This window comes from Branchiostoma belcheri, unplaced genomic scaffold, assembly GCF_001625305.1.
Source record: "Branchiostoma belcheri isolate BF01 breed outbred unplaced genomic scaffold, Haploidv18h27 scaffold54, whole genome shotgun sequence".
NCBI lineage: Eukaryota > Metazoa > Chordata > Leptocardii > Amphioxiformes > Branchiostomatidae > Branchiostoma > Branchiostoma belcheri.
Window position 1 is genome coordinate 1,519,436 of NW_017804176.1, and position 24,344 is coordinate 1,543,779.

The 24,344-nt window shown below is 41.2% G+C and overlaps 3 protein-coding genes across 7 annotated transcripts in view; 2 read left to right on the forward strand and 1 right to left on the reverse strand.

The window, feature by feature from the left end:
• The window catches only part of LOC109481115 (PR domain zinc finger protein 1-like), a 23,913-nt gene extending 5,476 nt beyond the window's left edge, over positions 1-18,437 (forward strand). The window contains exons 1-8 of one of the 5 annotated variants that reach the window (XM_019783600.1): positions 1,120-1,352; positions 10,621-10,807; positions 12,078-12,197; positions 13,070-13,222; positions 13,479-13,578; positions 13,752-14,747; positions 15,012-15,118; positions 15,487-18,437. In XM_019783600.1, coding sequence (XP_019639159.1) covers positions 10,634-10,807; positions 12,078-12,197; positions 13,070-13,222; positions 13,479-13,578; positions 13,752-14,747; positions 15,012-15,118; positions 15,487-16,029 — 2,193 coding nt within the window. In that variant the 5' untranslated portion in view covers positions 1,120-1,352; positions 10,621-10,633 and the 3' untranslated portion in view covers positions 16,030-18,437. Of the gene's footprint in view, positions 1-1,119; positions 1,353-2,177; positions 2,224-3,738; positions 3,826-6,432; positions 6,912-10,620; positions 10,808-12,077; positions 12,198-13,069; positions 13,223-13,478; positions 13,579-13,751; positions 14,748-15,011; positions 15,119-15,486 lie in introns of those variants that run through there. The other 4 variants (XM_019783602.1, XM_019783601.1, XM_019783598.1 and 1 more) reach the window with 4 other exon arrangements.
• Positions 16,290-20,617, reverse strand: LOC109481172 (28S ribosomal protein S6, mitochondrial-like). Its single transcript, XM_019783676.1, has 3 exons — positions 20,435-20,617; positions 20,171-20,310; positions 16,290-19,703 (listed from the first exon to the last, which is right to left on the reverse strand). Exons 1-3 carry the CDS (start codon positions 20,477-20,479, stop codon positions 19,376-19,378), a joined length of 513 nt encoding a protein of 170 aa, XP_019639235.1. The 5' UTR covers positions 20,480-20,617; the 3' UTR covers positions 16,290-19,375.
• Positions 20,618-20,654: 37 nt separating this feature from the next.
• On the forward strand, positions 20,655-23,725 carry LOC109481164 (ATP synthase subunit O, mitochondrial-like). The gene is made up of 8 exons (XM_019783666.1): positions 20,655-20,760; positions 21,278-21,325; positions 21,627-21,737; positions 22,024-22,096; positions 22,318-22,377; positions 22,667-22,779; positions 23,064-23,150; positions 23,262-23,725. Exons 1-8 carry the CDS (start codon positions 20,674-20,676, stop codon positions 23,373-23,375), a joined length of 693 nt encoding a protein of 230 aa, XP_019639225.1. The 5' UTR covers positions 20,655-20,673; the 3' UTR covers positions 23,376-23,725.
• Positions 23,726-24,344: the final 619 nt, after the last annotated feature.

Below are 24,344 nucleotides of genomic sequence, written 5' to 3' on the forward strand. Positions count from 1 at the left end.
GGGGCCAGACTTGATAAGATGCCAGGCACTTGCTAAAGACAGGCTGCTAGAAATTGAAAATCCATTATGATAAGAATTTTATGGCTTATCAAACATTTGGAAAACGTGGCTTAACGTTACAAGTCTTTGTCCTCTTTTTTGTCAGGTGAAAGAAGTTGGGGACTCGTATGAAACGTGAAAAAAGCCCTTCCCGCTGTCTAAAGCCTGACCTACTTTAGGCAGCCTTTGACAGACATGTCAGACTAAGAAAGAAAGCAAAACTCGGCTTGTTTTGAAAGCAGTTGGCGGCACATCCGACACAACTTAATTTGAGAGCCTTTCTTTGGGCTTGGTGGTCACATTCACTTGGGCAAACATTTGTTCTTCGGATAATGGCAAGGAACACAACCCTCCCACCCATCCTTCCTCTTGATAAGGATGATCAAGAGGCAAACTGCCACTGACAATCAAGTAAAATGATGTTTCGTGAATTTGGGATGGTGTCTTTCTCAATGGTTAGCGAACGTATGCTATCTGAGAATTTAGAGTACTGCGTAGACCTAGTTTGGGTTTCTAATCCAGTATCTGTGACCGGACCTCCAGCAAGGCGAAACGGTACACCTGCCATTGTCCTCCCAGAAAGGAGATCCCTGACCCCATTCACCTCCAGTATCTCTTTGTGGTACCATGTTTTGTTGTACACTTTCCCACAGAGACAGAGAGATGGTCTTGTTGTGTGTGTAGTTTGTGCGTGGTCGGTGCGGCTGCAGTTTTATCGAGCTCGCCGCGTTGATCTGCACGTGAAAGTGAGTGTGTGAGAGGCAGGTGAGGCTGCCCCCGTACACAGCCGGCCGCTGTCCCCACACAATGATGAAATGAAAAGTGCCACGGTTGGCTCCCGGTGTGTCAATGGGTGTGTATGCACAAGCTCACTTTCATCACACAAAAGGCCACACGGAACCATCCGTCGAAAACATTCTCAGACCGCGCCGTCGACTTTCGTGACGTTTTGCCCCCGTTTGGGTGATACTTTGTGTCCAGTTTGTGGCTTGAAACAACAAAGGATTAGGCTTGGAGGGGTCAGTCTGATTAAGTGCACTTGTCCAGAACACCTTTGGACCATGTGACACGGGTTGAGTAGCCAGTATAAAGGTTTGTTTGGATTGGCTTGGTGGGGGTGGCACCTGGCGATAGGATGTCAGCGCGCTGTATACACACCTCCCGCCCGCAGTGTCCGCACTTTCCACTGACCCAGCATTACTGTCCACCTGTCTTGTCAGCACAAGTACGTGAGCTAGCACGGAGTGGTGTACGCCAGGGTGGGCCGGCCAGCCTAGCCTAGCTGGGTAACACAGGGAGCTGACACACTGGAGGTGGGTTTACTCTTCATTTTGGCCACATTTCTCTCTCAATAACAAGAATGGAAGCCCTCTCAGATCCAGGTCACTGATAGACAACCTGACATGGGCAACACAAACCACTCTCTGAGGAACAGGCCAAAAGGAATCCCTTCTACACTGAACGGAAGAGGTTTCTGCTGTTTCAAGGACTAACAGTCCTGGAGTATTGTGTTGTGGTATTAGCAATTTGCAAACTAGGCAGTGTGGTTATCTTAGACATCAGATCTGCTTGGCTTGGGCCGTGAGCAAAATGTTTTAACGCATAATGAAGGGTTTCCATATTCATCCCTGAGACCTAGCCATGACAGGTAGCCCAGGAATGTCAAGTCAGGACAATGAGTAATGACCAACGAGCTTGTCGCAGGTGTGTACGGAATTCCGTCATATTTGTTCCTAAACAAAGGCACGGCTTTGTACCTTGAGTCCGCATACCGAGTGATGGGCGGACAGTCCGAATTTCTGCGTCAAAAGATTCAGTTTTCCCCCTCCTGACCGCTACCCGTTTCCCTCACGGTCACGTCACTGGGACACCATGAGTTAAAAAATCACCGTGTTGTGATTGGGGAGATATTTGGGGTGTTGTTTGTTGCACATGTGGAGCTTGCTGTAACAGGTGCAGCCTGAGGAGAAAAGTTTGGTTGACCTTGTCTATGGCTGAATGTCGGGTGGCAGCGGAGAAAGTTGNGAAAATCCCTCCCGCATGACGTAGCAGAGTAAATTTGTGTGTCGGGCCGTCGCGCCGACAGAAACGGGTTCTGCTGTTTCCCCCATTCACCAAAGCTATCAGAGATTGACAGCTTTGCCTTCAGATTTGCTGACCGGGTCGGCAAGTCCAACAAGAAAGGTGGGTGCAAATTAGGGACGCATCTTTAGATTTGCATCAAGTGTAAAATTGAGACCACACACACTATCAGCTTACTTTTCCAAACCCGTAGGCAAACGTACGGAAGAAAGAGAGGTAAATTTATGTATGTAAATGGTATCTTATGCTGGAGGTTAAGCCGTTGTTGTTTTAAGGATGTGAGGAAAAGTGTTACAGGTAAATGTGAACACAGGTGTGCTAGAAGGACAGCCAGCCAGAGGCACCAGCATTCTTTAGCAGACGTCATTCTTCTTAATTCCAAGTGGATAGCTGAGATGATTTACCTACCATGGTTTTCCCTTACTTTTGAGACATGTTTCTACTTCTTTCCATTAAGCCAGTTGCTATTTTTCCATCTTGGAGAAAATAAGACTATTGAGGACTAAACCAATGTTCAAGAAGGTTTTACCTAATTTGGAATTCCAAACATGCTTACTTCTAGGTGCTGTATATCCACATATTTGTTGTCCGTTCTTTTCAAAAGAGCTCTAGTAGCTAAACAGTTGGTATCATTTTGTTCCGTAGTTTTCATAATTTGTACAAAATTCTGACAGGCTTTTCCACTTTTGCTTGTGTTTAACATGAGTTTCATAGAGATTTGTAAAGTTTTTGAAGATAGCTGTTGGTACTTTTGAGTTTTTGAATGTTTTGGCTAAAGTTGACCTGCATATAAACAGGTTGCCTTGCCACTCCCCTCGCATGCCCAAAGCTAGTCCTGCATAAGTGCTTTCATCAGACTAAGCCGTTCTAAACCCCAGCATTACTGCTTTCCTCTAATCCACCTGTAGCAGTGATTTCACGTTAATTCCGTCTACTCTGTCCATTAGGTGAACTGGACGGTCTGGTTAGGGGGTCGTTCAGTTTTGCATTTGAAAGTGCCCCAACCCCAGGAGACTCACCCAGGGGAAACCATGTGATGAATAAACTCCCCTCCATGCTGATAACTGGTACACAATGACGTCCCATCGGGAAACATAATGAGGAAGGTCTTTTGACTAGTTTGGAGGTTGACGCAGTGGCTGTTAAAGGCCTTTGGAGTGCAAATCAAGGTGTGCTGCATGACAATACACAGGTAATTTCTGCCCAAAGGTACATCTTGACAAACAATGGGAAAGGAAAATTGAAGGTTCCAAGGAGGGTTAGAAGAGATAGCTTTTAATTTCTTTGATATTTAAATTCCTACAAGAGGGATAATTTCAGCAGAATTCCTCCACAGCCAGCTTCATGCATACATTACGATGAAAAAAATGTTTCTTTTAAAAAAAAATTTAAAACATGTTTAATCTTTGTAACTACGATAGGAGTGATTTCGAAACAACTACGATGGTTTCAGGTATTCTTTATCTAATGGTTGCTAACAATGGACTTAAGCTGAAATTATTCAAAGCCATTTGGCTGCCCAGATGAAAGAAACTGGTTTCCTATTGGTCAAAACTGTTTGTTACACCTGCTATTAATAGGGGTCAGTGATAAGACCCTCTCACTCTACACGGGTCCCTTTTTTTTCTTTGCTTCTCAGTGCTCTTGTTTACTGTGTGTGATAGCCAGCAGGAGTTTTAGGAGGAAAGTCCACCCCAAAACTAGGTTAGTACAAACTTTGTTTAAAGGGTCAAGAATTCTTGTGTCCACAGAAATTTGTTTTTCCAAAATTTGCTCCAGGATGGAAATGATGAACTGTTACATGTAAATGTTACAGACTCCAGAATCCGCATTGGTTAAAGATATGCTCTTCTGTTGGGCATACATTGGTAAAGAAAGTGACATCGTTTCCAGAAAAGTATGACATGTTTGTAAACTGACTTGTCTGATAAGTGGTTTTTTAATCTAATTAACCAATTTTTGGTGACGATCTACTTTTCATTCGACAAGCTTGTCAGAAATAAGGGTTTGGACTTTTTCTGCTCGATGGTTGTTCGTTGAGGCTTTTTTTTTTGCTTCAAAGGTCACTTCTACTTGAAGAGTTCTGAAAAGGTTACAGTTGAAGTGGGCGGCAGGTAGCTCTCTTGTCAGGCCGAGTATTATAGCTGTTGAGAGTGGCTTTGTGATGCAGATCGGACATAAGGCACGAGAGGCGGCCACACGCCTGCTCCTGTGCTCAAGTGTATGGAAACGATGCAGGATTCGGACACAGCTTCACTTTCTTGGCCAACGGCAATGCATGCGGATATAGTACAGTACAGTACAGTACAGGGCATGCCCAGCTAACCTCAGCGAGTTTGTGTTACCAAAATGAGAACTGTTTGCACTAGCGTAGGTAATTTACATAGCACATGGTGACCTATTACATGAACGGTAGTTAATATTTATGCAACAGTGCAAAGGTAGTATTGCAAAGAAGAAAAAAAAATGTTGAAAATCTTTCGGATTGTTTGTTTGAGAGATAGCCCATGCCCGCCTCAGAGGGGATGGTGGTCATGAGAAGTTGGTTTATTTTCTTTGAGGAGAAACACTTGGGATTTGGGACCTCCAGACTGTCCAGAATGCTTCGGATTCCAAACCTTCTTGACCAGCACTGTTGAGTAACAAGCTTGGCTGTCAAACCTTCAGTACTTTCTCCTGTAAGTCACTACTTTCAGCCTTCCTGCTTTTCCCATTAAATCCACTCGCAACATGGTAGAAGAAAGGCGTGTTGCCATAAAAAGATGACCATATTTTCTAGAAAAAAGATTCAGAACTAGAAGAGGTACTACATAAAAGGCCATTTATTCAGTCTATTCAGTATTAGAGAACTGTAATAGAGGCCTCCTGTCCCAGTATCTAGTGTAAGGTGAGACCCTTGTGAATAGGTCCTTTTGCATCATATGTCAAATTGAAGCAATATGTGGGAATGCCTTTGAATCTTTTTCCTAGAATTTGCTCTACAACAAATAACACTTTATTTCATACTTGACAACCAAAACTTGCTCTACTGGGAGTTGGGTACAGCATTCTGTGAAATGAGGAAGGGACAGGGCAGAAAATTGCCATTGGAACAAATGACCATGTCAAATCCTTTGGTTGCAGGGAGACTAATAGAATGTTCTCATGAGAAACTCCATGAATGAAGGGTGCTATATATGGACTGGTCTTGAGCTAGGGGGATCCCTGTTGTTTTTATAGTTACAATGTATTAGAGCAAAAGTCTGTAGCCATAATTATGAGCTGATGGTCAAGTACTTGGCTCTTCTTTATCAAAGGTGAGGACGTGGTATTACATGTACATCATTTTAGTGAGATTTTTTTCGTAGGTAGGTTTTCAATTTAAAAATTAAAGCTTATCTTTGTTGAAAATCAAAATTCTAGAGAAAAGAGTGAAGATTCAAAGAGGACACAGGTTTTTCAAGTTCATTGTGTCCACACTTGTAACTTCTGCCAAAGTGTCAAGATAAGATGATCTAAACAATGATTAGATGTATAAACAGTCAGAAGTGATGTGCTTCTGTCAACCCTTTCTTTTTGGTTGCAAAAGACTGTATCCAAACACCACAGGGAATTGCAACACTAAATGGCATTTCCAAACATATAGAGATTGAAAGGAAAACAGATGTGCAGTTGAACTTGTGGTTGTGACAAAAGCAATATGGGTAATTTTGGAAGCACTGTTGTCATGTGGAACAGCTGGTCCCAGGTTATCAGTGGAGGTGGTGACAGGGGGTTTGGCAGCAGCCATATGCTGACAAGAAACATGGAAGCCATCATTTACTGCCTTGTCAGATGATTGATAAACCCCATTTAATTCCTAAACAAGCTTTAAACTTCTCCGGTGACCTTCCAGGCCACACTTGGGAAAGACCAGCTGTTGAATGCCTGTTCTCGCGTCTCACTTTCTCTTCAGAGAACATGAAAGGAAAGGTTACCACAAATATGGTGCCAGAAAAGATGTTCTTGTGTCCTCCAGTGCTTGTTTTGTGCTCCCAGTGATATTGTTTTTGCCTGAGGCCCACAGAGATTTCTTGTCCAGATGTGGTTTACAAAGGAGTGGCTTCCTTTCATTCCACTGGGGGAGAAGATATGTTGATATTGTTTTCTTCTCAGGCTCAAAATTAAAGACTCTTTCAGCTACTTTGTCTTTATTAGGAGACCAGAGTTAGGGGTTCTGCTGGGCTTGACCTTAGATGGCCTTGTCCCCATGTTTAGATAGTCTGCAGGGGACAGAGCCCAGTCTTGCAGGGGGTGGGTACATCTAGCATTCATTACTAATGGAAATTAGGCAAGTTCCATTGGGAGCTCTGGGTCCTTGGTTGAGCCAGTCACATCCAGAGTACAGGAGCCAGACCCTAGAACCCTGCACTGTGGAGAGGGTGATCTTCACAGCTGACTTTCCACAAAAACATCACCAGTGCGGAACTGTCAAGTACCAATCGAGGTGGACGGGGGATTTGGGCATTGCCGGAATTTTCCCTTTCGGGTCGGTAGATCCCGCGGCTGAAGTGCCCTAGCCCAGCCACCACCTGCTGGCAGCGTTTGTGTGGAAGTTGCAGGTGAAGTCGAGTGGCAGGCAGTACTCCAGCCTATTAGGGAGTACTTTGGTAGCCAAGCACGTGTGCAGGTCCCTGGATATCCTGGCTTCTGTGTAATTGATTCCTGGAGAGGGGAGCCTCCCAATTTGTTAACTATCCAAATGATGGGTGAATGAAGACAACATGGCACAGTAGAAACACTGCTTACAGAGGAAATGCGATGCTGAATGAGTGAGTGAGGCTTTTGTATTCATTTCCCTCAAACCATGGTGTTGAAATATGTTTTGAAACTTCCTGCATAGTCAGTTAATGTTTTTCTGCTCGATAACGTCTAGATCCATAAAAGTCTTCCATTTCAGATGACTGCAATTTCTAAAAAATCTTGAAGGAGTTGGCAGATGTGTGTGAGCTTTTCTTTGATGCATCTGTAGAATTCCAGATATGGATTCTGGTATTTCTTGTGGAATTTTTCCTAGTTATTGAATCCAGGACTTACAAAACAATTGGAATTTCCTGAAAGTTGTGAAGCAATCCCACATACATATATTTTGTACAATGTGGATAGATTTACTTCCTTGCTTTATGGAAACTGGTACAAAGTTTCTTATATTTTCTTTTAGTGCTCCCAATACCATACTTTGTGGTAGAGAGATCTCTTTTATGAACTACTGTGTACTAATCTCTCAGTTAGAGTTTTCATGCTAACAGACTTCACAACCAAGTGGTAATACTCCTAATGTGTGAAAAACAGACAGTTAGGGGTAATTAACATACAGGCAGGAACTCCAAATATTTGTTTTGTCTGCACACCATTCAAGACTCAAGATCAGACAAAAGATAACCTAGAAAGTCATTTGATGTTATCTTCTCAAGACAAAAAAATCCTTTTCATTGAAATGATTCAACCCTTTTGTTTTGTGTTATAGTGTGAATACTAAGCTTTTGTCATGGAAGAGAAAACTGGTCGATTTGCAGACGAAATGATTTTATGTAAACATGTCAAAAGATTCCTTGCGATTTTTTGGTCAGAATCTTGGCCAGAAAACAGGAAGGAGATTTATCATTGGTGGATTGGCATGACTGAGCTTGTCAATGGACCAATCACCTCTTTGATGTCATTAGAGCTTTGTTGTTACGTCAAGTTGTTGGAATAGGCCTAAGTGTTTTTGGACAAAGAATTTGGAATAAAAATGTATTTCGTGGTTAGTTTGAAAGGAAATGTCCCTCAAATATAGGAATTTTCATGAATAAATTTTGCATTTTTGGCAGTGTACAAAAAATCTCACAGCTAAAATTTACATATCATCAGTGATTATAGATGCTATTGTTCTCTTTTTGAAATAATAGTATTTTACATGTACCTTTACAGGCAAAGGCCTTTAATTTAAGGGAAAGCTTTTGTAATGAAGGGGGTAACCAGTTTTTATTTGATAAATGCAGCCATGCATATAATAGTAGCATTCAAAACATGAAACTTTTGAAGAGAAAAAGGTGTTGTCTTTTGCCACAGGGAGTGTCTGATGTTTTATAAGTTGACAGGTTCTAATAGAACATGAATTGAAAATCTCTAAGAAGTCAATGAAGTAGTGATACAAAGTACAGGAAACACTGAGTGGAAAGCTACATTTTATAAAGACAAATTTGCTCCATGCAAGGCTTAAAAAACTCTTCTAGGTGCTGAACTACTTTGGGTTATTGGAAAACGGTCTTGTCCCTAAACTCATGATGTTAGATTTGTTCCCATAAAATGATATAGGATGCCTGTTGTTGTTGTTCTTAATTGGAAATCTCTGCTTCCAATCATGATAAAGCTGCAGTAGACCACTGTTGGGGTATAATTGGTGCTCTGGCTTGTAGTCATATGGCATCGATTACACCATCTTTTCAGCCATATAGGAACTGGCACAGGGAAATGTACTTACTGGAAAATTTTCTTTCTTACTCACTGTTTTGTTTGTTTCTTGACTACAAGAGGAAAAATTGCAGAAGTTTAAGTTTTGTTTAGTCTTGGCAATGTATTGTCCATTTATGCAGTAAACCTTATCTTAATCACAGTTTGATTTTGCATAATTGTCTTCCTCTTAAATCATAGCTTGAGGCAATGCAAGAGAGGATGTGCATGGGAACTTTTTTCGTTCAGAATAAACCAGAAAAGATTGTAGCTGTAGGGGTGTATGTAAATATGGCTTTGTAAGGTCAGTATTTTCAGAACCTTTGGGTGTTTTTTTTTTAATTCTGGAGTCACACACTTCCCAGCCAACTGACCAGACCCATACTTATTGGTCATGCTCTAAATATGATTACTGGGTAATACTAATAGTTTTCAGAGAAACTGAATAAAGGAGTAATGCTAAGTGAAGCAAACATTTCCAAAGGGACCCCCTTGAACAGACATTATTACCATTCCATATTATGATAAAACCAAGACAAAAGTTTGGGAAAAGCAGTTGAGCGACAAAATCTCCCTTGTTGTTCAGTTTGAGTGGCCTTTACCATTTCCTAAGTTACACTTACAGTAGAAAATATAAAAAAGATCTACATTGGAACAGAAAGTCTAGCATCTTGTCTCCTGAAACTTTTGGAAAAAAGTTAAAACCTTGTTTGTAAAATTCCCCAGTGAGCCTACAGACAACTGCATACCAGGTTTACTTCCGCCATGATAATTCCTTATGCAAAGCGCTGAAATTCCCTATGGTGGACCCAGTCTCTCAGGTAAACACACCTGTGGCACACGTGAGAGAATACCTGCCACACCTGTAGGAAAACCTCTGTTCTCATCTGCCTATTAAACATCAAAACCTGTAAAAAAAAATAGCAAAGGTGACAAAATAGGATCATGTAATCAAAAGCAATGTGTTAAATGTAAAGGTTCAAAGTGATAAAAATCATAACTACATAAGTAGATGATTTGCATACTATGCAAATGCACCAGGAAGTTTTGTGTATCAAATGGCAAAGTCATTGTGATTATAAGGAGTGGATACAGGATATGATAAAGTCTTAAGGAAAGTGAAGTGGGATATAGAGGAAGCAGATGCCAGCCGGCGGAAGCTCTGGTAAGTTCAGTCAACCCAGCGAGCCAGGCACTCAGTCGGACACGGGGGATGACATGCCAGATCTGCAGAAGTACCCCTGCCCTGGTTGTTTATGTAACGGAGACGATTGTTAGCAGAGGCACCTGTCCGTTGAGTGTAGGATGAACCAACCACGTACCCTCTTTCATTTCCTGGGTTGTACTTTTTGAACTCGATTCGATGCAGCTTAATACATGTATAGACTTGAGAAAGAGACTTCAGTTTGCATTTCAAGGGAGATATTGGAATTATATCAGATACTGAAATGTAAGGTTCTCACACAATTAGACAACTATTATTATTAAAAATACTTTTAAAAGGCCACTGTTGCATAATTCTCAGGTGCCTTCTTTTGAGATTTACAGTAGAAAGGTCTTAAAGTAGAGCCAACTGTGCTGAGTTTCCCCATACAGTCTTGCTAACAAGGGTTATCTAATATCCGACCCTTTACCTTTAATAAGACAACATCGTTCTTCCCACGGTATACAGCGTGGGCAGTAATCCCGAGGATACTTTGATAGTTGTATTATGCAAATGAGATGAAACTGAGAGGACTCCCAACCTGTCATTACTGACTGTGACGTCAGCTACAAGAGGTGTGATGACTTCTCTATATCAGACCTGTCATACACTTCCTTAGCCGGCACAGTTGGAACGACACTGTGTCACACTCTCTGTTGTAGACTTGATCATGTTGTATCATTGGGTTGGTTTAAACCCAGGCTGTTGAAAAGTTGAAAAAATTGTTTTCTCAGAGGTAGCTGGCATAATTCTTCAGTACTGCAACATTTTAGACATGTGAAAACTTTTTACAATGTTTGTTGTGTATGTTGAGAGATCACATTTATTTTTTTGCCTCCCTACAGAAAAGACAAAGCAATGCGTGGGACAACGATGACAGAAGATGTGCTGCGGTGGAACGAGGAAGATTTTGTGAAGAATTCGACGTACCTCGTGGTGGACCAGGAATGGGAGGAGGAAGGATCGCAGCAGCCCAGAGCAGAGGGAACCCTTCCCAGAAATCTCTACCTCAAGTATAATGAGCAAAATGAAGTGAGTAAACATCTAATTGTGCTTCTTGTGCTTTCAATGTTTTACCATGCTGTGAAATATTTACGCAGTGAAAAATTCTGTTTGTAAATTAGAAATTATCCTCGGTTTATTAGCTTTTTTATTTACTTCAATTTTTACCTCAAAACAAGGCTCATACGAACCAGTTACAGATACAGTCATTTCCCATGTAACAAATTTGAGCAGCCACAAAAGTCTTACGGCAGGTGTTCAAAGTCCTGTGTAACTTTCTCTGTTACTGTACCATGAATTAAAACATCTTCGGTTGTCGAGTTGATAGTTTCAACCCTGAACACCTGTCCTCGGTCTTTTCCCCCGTGGCACCATCTCTTTCTCCTTGTTATCCTTTCAAGTCCTGTAATTCTCACACCACGATCTCAAAACTCTACCTACACCCACGTTTTTCTAGGAAGTTTGTTTACCCCGCCTTCGTGACATCACTCTTTCCCACCGGAATGATTGCGGTGACAAGCCTCTCTACCGAACATGCATCTCTCTTGTCAGCAAATACGGGGACACAGATCCTCTTACCCTAACTCCTGCTAAAATACTCATCTGACCCATGTGAGAAGGTGGATTCTGACTGAAAGGTCTGCTAACTTGATATGGCTGCGGTTCTTTTGATGGAAATTACCTGCTAATCTCCTTCCTTCCTCCCACAATGAGGTGTCTGCTCGGATTGTTTTCCCCTTGAGGAGTTTGGATTGTGGTCAGAGAAGACATGATACATGTGATCATCTTTCCTGTTGTCTTGGCTAATGCACATTTGTTTTCTAGACGGCAATTTTACTCTCCGAGGGCCAACTGTAAGATAAACAGGGGAATAAACAGTTTGTTTAGGGAAAGACCAGGGGAAGCGTTCTCAAGAGAAAAGGTGTTCAGCTGCAAATTCCGGCCGTTGTTGGGGAATGATTGACATGCAGTCAGTCATGAGGCTGATAATCTTGTCTGTCTGGTATCGTCTGATGCATGACTTTTCTCTGTCTGATGCATGAGTTTTTCCTAGTACTTCTGCCAAATGTTCCCTCAGCTGATTCATCAGAAATCAAGGAAAGAGAAAAAAAGGATCTTACAATTTGTGCCCAAAGAGTAACGTGAAAAATATATCACGAGGCAAAGTATGCAATTTATCTTTCATGCACATTGCACATGAACATCGAATTTATATTTGTTCCCCAGTAAAATAAAGAGTGTGTTTGAGAAGTTTCTGCATTACATATGTATAATGTGGTTGTCTTTTTTGCCTACAAAGGTGTTGGGTGTGTGCAGCAAAGAATACATTCCACAAGGCACGCGGTTCGGGCCGCTGGTGGGACAGGTGTACCGCAGGGATGAAGTGCCAAAGGGAGCCAACAGGAAATACTTCTGGAGGGTGAGTCAAGCATTTTCCTTGTTCTCAGTACAAGTGAAGATGGGAAGACTAAAACGCAACGTTCAGGAGCACCTCTCATTGCATAAGGATTAAGTCCCTTATCAATGAAGAGCAAGATCTCTGAGCTGTTAATCCCTAATGTAAGGGAGGCAGATGATCAGAGTTACAAGCACAGTTGGCTATCTTTAAAGGACCCCACTATGGATAGGTATTCACTATTATAAAGGCAAGGACAGTTAGCGTGTCCTTCTAGTTCTGCCCTACAGTTACAGGTGAAAGCACAAAACCTCAGACATTGAGACGTTTTTTTCAGTGTCTTCCTTTCTGCAGGTAAGGTATCACAAAGGTTCAATACAAGTGTCTTTAGTCTTAGGTTAAGCAAACTTTCATAAGTCTCCACCCAAGGAGTTTACAATGGGGGCAAGACCCTCATGGACAGGAGGCCCCCTAGTTAGGATAACAGTTAGTCTGCCCCCACTTACTGGGTCTTACCAGGGATAACAAACATGAGGGAATGGAGGAGCAAGTAAAACACCAGACAGGTGACCTAGTTAGAACTGAAAACAACTTTGGTTTGAGAACACAGACGGCTTCGGTATGGCAGTGTCAGCATACCTACGAAAAAATGTCCCGTTACCCGACCAACCCTGCCAAAAGCCTGCTACCCATAGCCCTTTTTTAGGTCGACTTCTAGCAAGGGACGATCTAACATCTGGAGGATGAAAACATTGTACAATCACTTTCCAACACGTTCTCCTCATTTCTGTTGTACAGAAGATAAAGGAATATAAGAATGTGGAGTAAGCATTATACTTTTTGTTCAGTTTATTGATACACTTGGTTAAGATACATGTTTTGCATTTTTGTTAAAGGTGTACGACGGGGAGGAATTCCAGTTCTACGTGGACGGGTACGACACCACGAAGAGCAACTGGATGCGATACGTCAACCCAGCGCACAGCGGGGAGGAACAGAACCTGGTGGCCTGCCAACACGACATGAAGATCTACTTCTTCACTATCAAGGTTGGTCTATACTATACTGTAAATTTGTTGGTAGGATGTAGGTGGAAGCATTGGTTCTATCGTTACAACATTGGAACTGGCTGCATTGAATTTGTATTTTACCCAGAAGAATCATCTTACATGTTGGGACATACATTGTTATAGCAGCAGGTGCACCCACCTGTTTGAATTAGGAGTATAGTCAAAGTGAGAAGTGTTTTACTCTTACATCTAACCCAATAATGTAACTCATGAAGATGTTCTAATGATGTTCCAGCCTGTTCTACCTGATACTGAGCTGCTGGTCTGGTACTGTCGAGAGTTTGCAGAACGGCTCAACTACCCTCCAAGTGGGGAACTGATGATGCAGAGAATAAGTGAGTTTTACATCTTACAAGTTTTCTAAATGATTTTCGAGAAAGTGCAGACATTGTCTAAGTGCTTTTGCTCAGAAAGCCAAATTTGGTAAGAGGATTCAGAAAAGACTAACTCCTTAATGCACAAAAAGGTTCTTCAGCCACTGATCACTGATATTTTCTTCTCCCATCAGAGCAAGCTCTCCTGAAGGAACCCAGTCTACCTCATAACAACCCTTCGGACCAGACAGCAAACAATAACAATGACAATATTCCCATAGACTTCAGCAAGGGCAGGTCCAACAATGCCTCGCCTGTCAGCCCAACCAATGGGCACGCCGCGTCGCCCCAAAGCCAAGTACAAGTTCCTGTGCCAAATGCTGCTAGCATCTCTCTACCAGTTACAAGCGAGAGGCAAGATGGAAAGGAGAGAAATGGACTAGCCAATGGCCACTCAGATGAAACACGTTATAGCCTCAAGCCCCTGCCTAGTTCCTTCTTTCTCCCAGGCACAGTGGCAAATGGCACCCCAAACACCACCGTTGTGAGCCCAACGGAGGCTACAAAAGCCCACATATTCCCCAGCCTACCAGGTCTTCCCAAACCTCCAGCCTTGCTTCCAAACCTCCCCTACCTCAATGGTTACACGCCTCCGTTTCCATTTGTCTACCACGACGCACATGCGAGGTTTGGTTTGCTTCGCCCGCCGTTCGACAATGCCCTCCTGAGAAATGGTCACCGGTTGCCGCCCTCCGACCTGAGAATGCTGGGAACCGGCCCTGTGATGACGCCGCCTCTGGGTAGAATCGGGGACATGCCTCACGGTATGATCAAAGTGAAGACGGAGCCTTCCGATATCAGCAACAACAACAGGGAGAGAGCAGAACTGTCGGTGCCAACCTCACCCTACATGGGCCAGTCAGTGGGGAACAGCAGGAACGGTGACACAGCCAGCCCCAGTAAGCCCAGGAGGCAGATCCAGGGGTACAAGTCGCTTCCGTACCCCCTCATCAAGAAGAACGGGAAGATCAGCTACGAGTGCAACGTGTGCCACAAGGTGTTCGGGCAGCTGTCCAACCTGAAGGTGCACCTGAGGGTGCACAGCGGCGAGCGTCCCTTCAAGTGTCAGACCTGTGGCAAGGGCTTCACCCAGCTGGCTCATCTACAGAAACATCACCTGGTGCACACAGGTAGGAGCCAATTTTGATTTGTACATTTGTAAAGGAACTGTACCATCCTGTTTTGTGATTCATAGTGTTTTGAGATTGACTGACAGAGAGAAAGGACGGCATTCCTTTATCATGCACAAATGTGGTTTTCTATCAAAACAGAACTAGCCGAGAAATATATACCAGTGGTAACTGATATGGTGCAAATACATGTACATGTATAGACCCCATGATTCGAAACCGTAACTCATTTCTTAAAACGCACCCGTGTTCCTCTTCTAACAGGTGAGAAGCCCCACGAGTGTCAGATCTGCCACAAACGTTTCAGCAGCACCAGTAACCTAAAGACCCACCTGCGGCTACACAGTGGGGAGAAGCCTTACCAGTGCAAGGTTAGTAAGATGTCCTTGACAGTTTTCTTGTGTTTCTGGTTTATTGTTTCAACAAGAGTTTGTGCTGGATACAAAAGGGACTTCTTAATAAGGACTCAGAGATGAAAACCACTCTTCAGATACACAAGAAACTTCAGCTACTAAAGCAACTGGATAGATTTGAAAACTGTTTGACATTTCAAGTAGCAACCACTCCTTTTCGTCACTTTCCTGGATGTCTAACCTTCATTGACATAACTTTTCAGATCGTTCATATGGACGACTAAAAAACGTGATAAAACGAATTTCATGATCTAAACATAGACTGGTATTGATGATTTTACCATGTACATGTAGACAATAACCTCTGTCTCTATGTTTCCTCACAGCTGTGTCCAGCCAAGTTCACACAGTACGTCCACCTGAAGCTGCACAAGCGCCTCCACGGCCGCGACCGCCCGTACCAGTGTCAGCACTGCCACCACGCGTACGTCTACAGGTGCCAGCTCATGCTGCACCAGACCAAGCCCTGCACTCCCGACGACGACGGCAACGTGCCCGCCTTCCCTCCGGAGGAGTGTGATGAGCACTGCGGCGGATGTTCAGGAGAATGCGAGGAGAGTGACGCGTCCGATGGCGAGGTCAGCAGGAATGGAGAAGAAAACGTCTCAAGCCAACAAGAAAACAGTGCTGCAGCCACAGGCCAGAAGTACACCTTGCTGGAGGCAGCGAAGAAGCACCCAATGATGGACACGTCAGATGACGGCGAGACCTACAGCAGCAAAAGCAGCCCAAGCAACATCAGCGACGGTAGCGGCAGCGAGGAAAGTGGTTTCGGAACCAGCACTAGTGTGATGTCAGAGGGCCACGAAGAGGAGACGGCCATGAGAGAGAACTTGTCAAAACAGGACGTTGAAATGTCTGCTGTTTAGAAAAAGATAGAAGCACAAAAAAGTGACCTTAACAATGATTGTTGCAACATCGATTCCTACAGGGTAAATTTGTTCCGTCATTCTAAACTTCATGCACAATTGGGAAACAAAGATTACAGTTAAACTTTGTTTTCACATTTTCACGCAAATACACCATTCCAAATTAGCATTGCAGCGACAGCAAACAAAATTCTTAACTGCTGCATTTGACAATCAAACAACTTATTTGCCTAAAATAGTGATTTTTGTTTTAAACAATATACCATCACATAGTTACTATTACAGGAAAGGTTGAACCATCAACACACCTAGAGACTGAACTATGCAACTGGAGCAGGCTCCTTATGGTACACAAACAACCTCATCAATGTTTACTCTTTGTATTTGTTCATAGAAATAGCAATAATGTTCAATCAACAACACTGGACAATCACCCATATTGTCGGTAACCTGTTTTCTAGTTAGACCTTTTGGCATATCTTCAAAAAAGTCTTAATTACTTCCTTTGTGAAATATGTTTATATCTCTTAGGAAGAAATGTGAATTGTTACTGTCTAATATAGAGACAGAGGAAATACTATGTATTGATAATCATTACTTCTCAATAGGGCCCAAATAGCACCAACAGTGTAGCAAAGCTTTTTCAGTGACAAGACAAATTTTGTAAAAAAAAAAAAGAAAGTAACAGTTTTGTCTACCTTGTACACGAACAGTTTGGGAGAAATGCGAATACAGAATTATTATTTCTCTAATCTTCTGTATGTTAAACTAATTTAACCATTGAATAATCTGTATCTGACATTCACATATTTATTATTTCAAATATTATATATGTATAAATGCAAACGTTCCATGTCACCAAAGCCACAAATACCTCAGTTTCAAGACCATACAGTATAATTTGTACATATTGTTTACATTCAATTGCACAGTTTTATATATTATCTTCACTGTGAATTCCTCACAAAGAAGATATACCCACCTGTTTTATATATATCTTTGTTCCTATGTACACACTTAAACCTTTTTGTTCACTCCAAATTTTATATTCTATAACAGAATAACAATTACTTTAGGTTTGTTGCTATATAAACTACTTGTAGTTCTGATCTTCTATGTTAAAATTTGGTAACTGTTTAGCTTGTTAAAGAAAGACGTATGTGTTCTTGGTTGCTGCATTCATTGAGAGAGTTAAAACCCAGTCTAGTTATTGCCTGAAAGAAGTAGATATTGCACTGCGTTTGTAAGCAAATCAGGTAGAATGAGCTTTTGCGCATTGTCTTTGAATACTCCTCATTGATAAGTTCATCTGAATAGACAGTCATGATAAGTAATAGATATCATGACTGTATTGTATCAAGGACATTATATAGTGTCCTTGGTTGTATAAATATGGATTGTTGAAGACAATGGTAAGAACCCAGTTTTTGTTAGTTACCTCTCAAGTCAGGAAAATGTATTGTTTGGCTGAATTTGTGCGACTGAAAACATTGGTTATCAATTTGAACCAATGGTTTGGTTGGGTTTTGCTAGATGCAAGAAGCTTGCAAGATTTGCAGTGGTTTGCCAAACTGTTGACTATGCACATGTTTTCCTTTACTATAATAGTGCTATATTAGCAATATTTTGCCAAAATGATAGAAAACCTGTTGCCAAAGTTCTCTACCTTGAGAAAGTTGCAAAGTTCTTCATCCAAACTGGTTGAATTGTGATTTCATGTTGCTCTCGCAAGTGTTTCTTGCAAGTGTTCTATTGATAGGAATAGGTGATAACTTTTGTCTTTGTGTAAATAATAATTTCACAATGGTTGGGTCTGATGGATTGGGAATTAACATATAGGGATGTGGGTTGGATTGATATGAACATTATTTGACTATAATTAATTTCTCTGGGTTATTTGATCTTGACTGTATGAAGTTCACCTTGCTTTTGGTAATTTGGGAGCTGTCTTTATAGTGCTGCACATCATTAATAATTTCTCCTTGTTCTAATTGTGAACAAATTTAGGGGGTGATTATCTAATTTTGCTTGGTTATGATGGAATCTAACTTGGAATTATTAGCTAGGTGAGAATTAATTAGTAAAGAAATAATCAAGAATATTATTCTCAGGGTCAAATGCACAATTGCTGCAAATCTTGTATGGAAAGAATGTGTTCTGTTTTCTTCTCTTTATGTATAGATGATTATGATTTCTCACATTCAATAACTACACTTTGTCAGTATATTTCTGTTGGTATATTTCTGGTGGAAGGATATATTTATGTACAGTTGTTCTACAAATGCCTTGCCATACATACTCGCACTTGCAAAACATACATAACCAACAACTTACAGAAGATGAATCTATTTTTCATACACAGGAAATTTTGTGAGAAAAAATGTTTACTGAAATAAATCAATTGAGAAGAAATTTGGCTGTGTGCTGTGATGTTTCCTTCCCTGCAGTTAGTGTGATAAGAGACAGGAGGAGCTTTTTGATGGTGAGATGTGGAGGGTGAGCTGTGGAGAGTTGAAAAGTAGAGATTGACTTCGTGCACCTAATTCCTTATACCATGTCCAATACAACAAAGGCAGCAAGGTGGTAAGGGTTGTAGACATAGAATCTGAAGGTTATGGATTCAGCCCTAATGTTTTGCCCTTGACTCATAATAAGTATGTACATGTAGCTTCAGTTAGGGACATCCTCTTGGATAAGGAACATGACAGAGGTAGTGTTTATGCAAAACTATCAACACCACCATTACATTTCAATCTTTGTGCTATAAAAAGAAAACTAATGAAAGTGGTTGAAGCAAAAATATTGAGAGTTATATCATGAATTGATGAACAATAATTCAGGTGAATACCGCAGTTTTATAAAGAGGGTCTCTAATCTTTATTTTGACTTTGTATGAATGGATCAATGGACAGTTAGTTGTAAGAAGCCATCTGATTGGTTAAAATCAGATTAAACCAACCTTGAAGCTGTTACATGTCTAAATTCAATACAGTCAAATGAGAAGAAACAAAGGCTTGAGGAAAACATAATAACCTCAGTTGTTTTTCCTCACTGACAGCACATGACAAGGTCTTCTTCCTTCAAAAACATGAAAATTGAAATCTGTATTTCTTTCATGTGATCCTGTACATGTACCTGTACTTCACTGTAACACTTCAGATTTGACACATCCAAAAATGGACAACTCCAATGTCATCCTTGCTATTGAAAGAAGCATAAAACTATGAACAGAACTTAACTGTATATGCAAACCAATGTTGACCATTTAGGGACACTTGCCATGCAAGCATCACAATCCAGTGTTGTGATATTACTCGAATATTCCACAGAGTTTATGTAAACAAAATCACTGCATTTTTTGCATTTCTCGTTTTTCTTTTTCCTGTTGTTTCTGTAACTCTCTCCTCTCTTTCCTCTTCTCTTTCATTACTTTCAATCGCTTGTCTTTCTTGACAAACTTCTCAAGTTTGACGTCTTCTGCGCCGAACCAGGCTGAAGGGTTAGGTGAGTAATAGTTTGGCTCTTTTGTGACCATTCCTGGACAGGGGGGGTCTGGAAACAGTTTGACTTCCTTCTTGATGATGTTTGGTCGGATGATGTCCAGGTCTTGGTTGAGGAGTTGTGTCATGGAGCTCACCAGAGTCGTGGGTCCATCAAACTCCACTACAAAGTACCTGTGGGGATGACATGTAACAAGACAGTGATACTGATAGAGTAATATGTAATATAGTATTAACAGAACTATTAAAAGAGTAATTTTACTGTAAATTCGTTTTTGTCTGGGCTCATTGTAGAAGGAGGCTTTCACAGTACATTTTGTATTTTTAGTTTACTGATAAAATGTATCTCAAAAATGACAGATTTTGCAACTTAGCACTGGCAAATAAAAAAAATTAAACTTGCAAATATTCTTATTTTCAAATTGAATTATGTAATTTAATTTTCACACAGTGACACTAAGAGAACAATTTACTACTAAAAAGACAGTTGGATAATGGCTACATCATCAGTTCATACTAGTATATAACTAACAGATGATTGGCCAAACGTGTTTAGGCCAAGACCTGTACCTAAATCCGTGTACCTTTATCTAAAATTTGTTAAGGTACACGATGGAAATTGCTACTGTCTACAATCTTACCTTCCCTGAGTGAAGTTCTCAGAGTGTGCCCTCATGATGTACGGTAATTTCCTCTCTCCCAGGTTCTCTATCTGTCGCACGACACCGCCCTTCTCCAGGAGCGACTGTACAGCACGTTTCACCACCGTCACTGTCTCTGGCTGTTCAAACACATCAGAAACATGTGTTTATGATATATTATACTCTAACACACATGTTGGTCCCAACACGTTATGCCCCCCTCCCCACACAAGGACAAAAAAAAAAACAACGAGAAAAACTTACCCGTTCCAGGGCCTTGGTGATCATAACTAACTCATATCTCGGCATCTTCAGTAGCTTACGAATCACACGTCACTTATGAATAACTCTTGTTTAGTCAATATATATATATACAAATATGATTTTCAGCGTCCTTTCCTAGTTCTTCTGACATTCACACATCCGGGGAACTCGTAACCTTTCACCCTTTTCTTTTGACCAATTAGAGAAACGTTCATAGAGTTAGTTTGGATGTCTGACCAATGAGAGAGCTCGTGACATATTTACCATCTTCACTGTTCCTAAGCCGGGCGGCCATGATGGCGATGTCTACCTCTCTATCCCTCCTGGTAAGACTAAATTTAACGGTTTTTAGCAACATTTTACCGATTAATACAAACAAGGACATGGTGTTTGTGTCTATGCAGATACTAGGGTAGCTACAGGTGGAGTTAATATGGGCTGCCGGCGTATTTTAGGCGGTAAAACAGCGTTGACCTTCAAGGGGTGGGAGGGGGGCTTGTCGTGCTCAGGGAGAAATTTGGAACGATTTTTGTAGGTCATCGTTCAATTTTCTTTAGATTTTCGACAGTACGTCTTTTACCTTGGGATCAAAAGGCAAGACATATGTTCAAAGGTTTATATAATACGGAACTGATGTAACTGTTAGGTGCAAACTGTGTCAAAATGCAACACAGTTTAAGTTTATACTATTGTTAAGGTTATAGTTTATAGTTGGGGTTAAGGTTAGGGTCAGTCATCATCTTGGCGAGGATTATGTCTTGGTTGTGAAACGTCTGGAAACCATGTGGTCCACAGTACAGTTATTAAGAGTGAACCTAACACAGTGTTTCTGTTCTCTCACAGGTGAGGGGCCTCAGTACATCAGCTGCCAGGCCAGCTGCTATGGTCAAGGTAGGAGTCAATTTCACCTGAAAAGAATGAGAAAGACATGGTATCAAAATATATGGAAGTCATCCAGGCTACATGATCTACCATAAATGCAGAAGTTTAACAGTGATATACATAATGATATGTTTCATTATACACCTGTTGTATGTTTAACTTTCATGTCATGTCCCTTCCTTCCTGTCTATTATTAGTATATTTTAAATGGATAGAAGTGAGTTGTTGATAACCGCACTATACTAGTTTCTTGAGATGGAAACACCCCAACCATTGTCCTAAATATTATGTACACTACCACCATCTGTAGGCTCCGATCCAGGTGTTCGGTGTCGCTGGTCGTTACGCCACAGCGCTGTACTCTGCTGCCAGCAAGGAGAAGAAACTGGACGTCGTTGAGAAAGAACTGAATGCACTTCAGGTTAGTGTTAAAAACCATCTTTGCAGGTAGTTTCTTTTATCATACACATGTATTTGCAAGGTTATGATCATACAAGGTTATAGATGCTTTATAACCATTGTTAAGCTGGTGTGTTGTGTCAAGCAACCTGTTATGCCGAATGTACAGATAATCATTTATGATAAAATTGCCTTGTTACTTTCTTGCCTTGTGTGTGTGACTTCGTGTGTAGAGGGCTGTAAATTGTTTAGGTTAAATGGTGCTATGTGGTTTTGACATGGTTCTGTTGTCTATGGTTCATCTGCAGGGTGTCATTGATGGCAACGTCAAACTACAGGAAATAATCAAGAACCCCATCATCAGTAGGGCTGAGAAGAAATGTAAGTACCTGAACTGGTATTTTATCACTGTCATCAGAAGTTTACCTTCAAGAATTAAAGCATCAAACTTAATTTCAATGGTGTTACTTCAATACTAATATTTTTCCCAAGCATATCCCAATGCACTCTTCATAATTTTTCACATTAGCAACCCTTAAGTTTAACATGCAGTAGTTCTCAATGCACAGTGGGTTTGATCCAACTCTTTCTCTTCCCTACAGCTGTGGTCCTTGGTGTCCTGAAGGAACAGAAAGCTTCTCCCATTGTTACCAACTTGGTTGGTAAGTACATGTATCTGTGTGTCACTTCTTACGTGATAAGTTGGAACAGTAATGTGATAGGTTGATGCATTCTGTATTAGAGGTGAACACCACTGAGCACTGCAAAATAATGGACAATAAAGAGTCTGTGACCACTATTAGGTGCTGTAGTAGTAACAAGCCATCTGATAGGTTCAGAAGTAAAGAACAGTGATTGCCGCTTTCATTTTAATGTTTCATGATAGAACTGTGAATGTGTGTCTGTTCATTTGTTTGTGTAATACGTTCCATTGTTCATGTGTTACACTAGACTTGCTGGGAGACAACAACAGACTGGGCGTGGTTTCTGGTGTGGCTAAGAACTTCAGTGACATCATGAGTGCCCACAGAGGGGAGGTCATCTGTGAGGTCACCACGGCCAAGGTACTGAAAATCTTAAAATACAGTATTTGCAGTGGTTTTGTTTTAGCTTTTTTTTCTAGACCTCTACAGTTTTGTCCCCGTGAGTGTCTGCTTTTGTGCTACAATATTGTTTCATCTCCATTTGAAGCTGTGAAAAAGAAGATCTTTGACACAATTGTCTAGTTTGCAATTTTTGGGACACGGACCTTTTTTTTTCTGTTTAACAGTGAAAGACATGTTTGATGAGGATATCTGACAAGAGATATGTGTCATTACATTTTTGTGATGTATGTTGTGTTTTGCAGGCTCTAGATGCAGCTACCATGAAGAGCCTACAAGATGCACTGAAACTGTTCCTTAAGAAGGGAGAGACCCTTAAACTCAACACAAAGGTCAGTTATAAGATTTAAATATTTTGATCATTTTATGAGGAGTACATGAATGGTATCTTGATAAACCTTGTATTGAGAATACTTAAAATTGTGGATATTTTCTTCCTCCAGGTTGACCCAGCCCTGATTGGAGGGATGGTTGTGAACGTGGGAGACCGGTTTGTCGACATGTCCACGGCCAGCAAGATCAACCGTATGGCATCGCTCATACGCCAGCCCTTGTAGAGAACACACAACCAAGATCCTAGTGTAAAACCTTCAAACAACATGATGAACTATTTCTAAGTATATACAGTTCTACCAATAGATGGAAATATTCAGTGGTCAAAATTGGGGGGTATTGCCATTTTTCCTTTTGGGAAAAGCATACTGTCTTGCAGTGACTGTAATTTCTCTGGAGTTGAATTGCACTTTAAATACCAAAACCAAGATAGCAGTTCATCTGTAACTTTAAGATTGGTATTCCTTAATAAGACCCAACTACAAGTAAAACTCTTGCTGTGTGAAAGATGTTGAAGGAAATGTGTCAACCATTGTGTATGTAGTCTGAATAAAGGAAAGAATGGTTTCAACTATCTTGTTGCAGAGCTTGTCTCCTTTTTTCTTTGCCTAAAATTGTTGCAAAGGTAAGTCTTCTGGCAACATTTTCATGGCAACCTCAGACACTATCACTAGTATCAGAAAACATGACTTCCATCCCATAATGCATTCCATAATGCAGTCCCTGTCAGCTTTCCCCTGGACTCACCCAGCTTTTATTCTGCAATCTGAGCTGTGAACAGACTGGGTAACACCATGAGAAGTAGCCAGCAAGGACAGCCATGGAAGGGAGTCTAGGGATCCGGAGGTTGTGGCCACTGCTAGCATGGTTCTTGTATAGGGCAGCCTGATGAACTTGGTGTTTTCTCTGGCAGCTGTCTGGGGCCAAACTTTGCAGTAAATCCTGGAAATGGGACAAAGGAATAGGACAGAACATATGCATTGTGGTGCTGGCCAATCGTCATGTACCTTGTAAGTCAAACCGGCCATTCCATTTTGGACATGATGATTGAGGATGGGAGTAAATTTCTATTTTACCCAAGTCATTACCTCCATGAAATGTGTCATGGAGGTTATATTTATGGCTTCACCACAAAGTGGTGAAGACATATTGTGTTCCCTCATGTTTCTTCTCCTTCTCCTTCTCCTCCTGCC

Bases quoted from the DNA above. Each gene is read 5' to 3' on its own strand.
- LOC109481164 (XM_019783666.1), top strand. From the start codon at position 20,674: ATGAGAGAGCTCGTGACATATTTACCATCTTCACTGTTCCTAAGCCGG. The intron at 21,326-21,626 runs GTAGGAGTCAAT...CACCATCTGTAG, and splicing joins GGCCAGCTGCTATGGTCAAG to GCTCCGATCCAGGTGTTCGG. The intron at 22,780-23,063 runs GTACTGAAAATC...TGTGTTTTGCAG, and splicing joins GTGAGGTCACCACGGCCAAG to GCTCTAGATGCAGCTACCAT.
- LOC109481172 (XM_019783676.1), bottom strand. From the start codon at position 20,479: ATGCCGAGATATGAGTTAGTTATGATCACCAAGGCCCTGGAACGG. The intron at 20,311-20,434 runs GTAAGTTTTTCT...GTGTTTGAACAG, and splicing joins TCACCAAGGCCCTGGAACGG to CCAGAGACAGTGACGGTGGT. The intron at 19,704-20,170 runs GTAAGATTGTAG...TCATCCCCACAG, and splicing joins GAGAACTTCACTCAGGGAAG to GTACTTTGTAGTGGAGTTTG.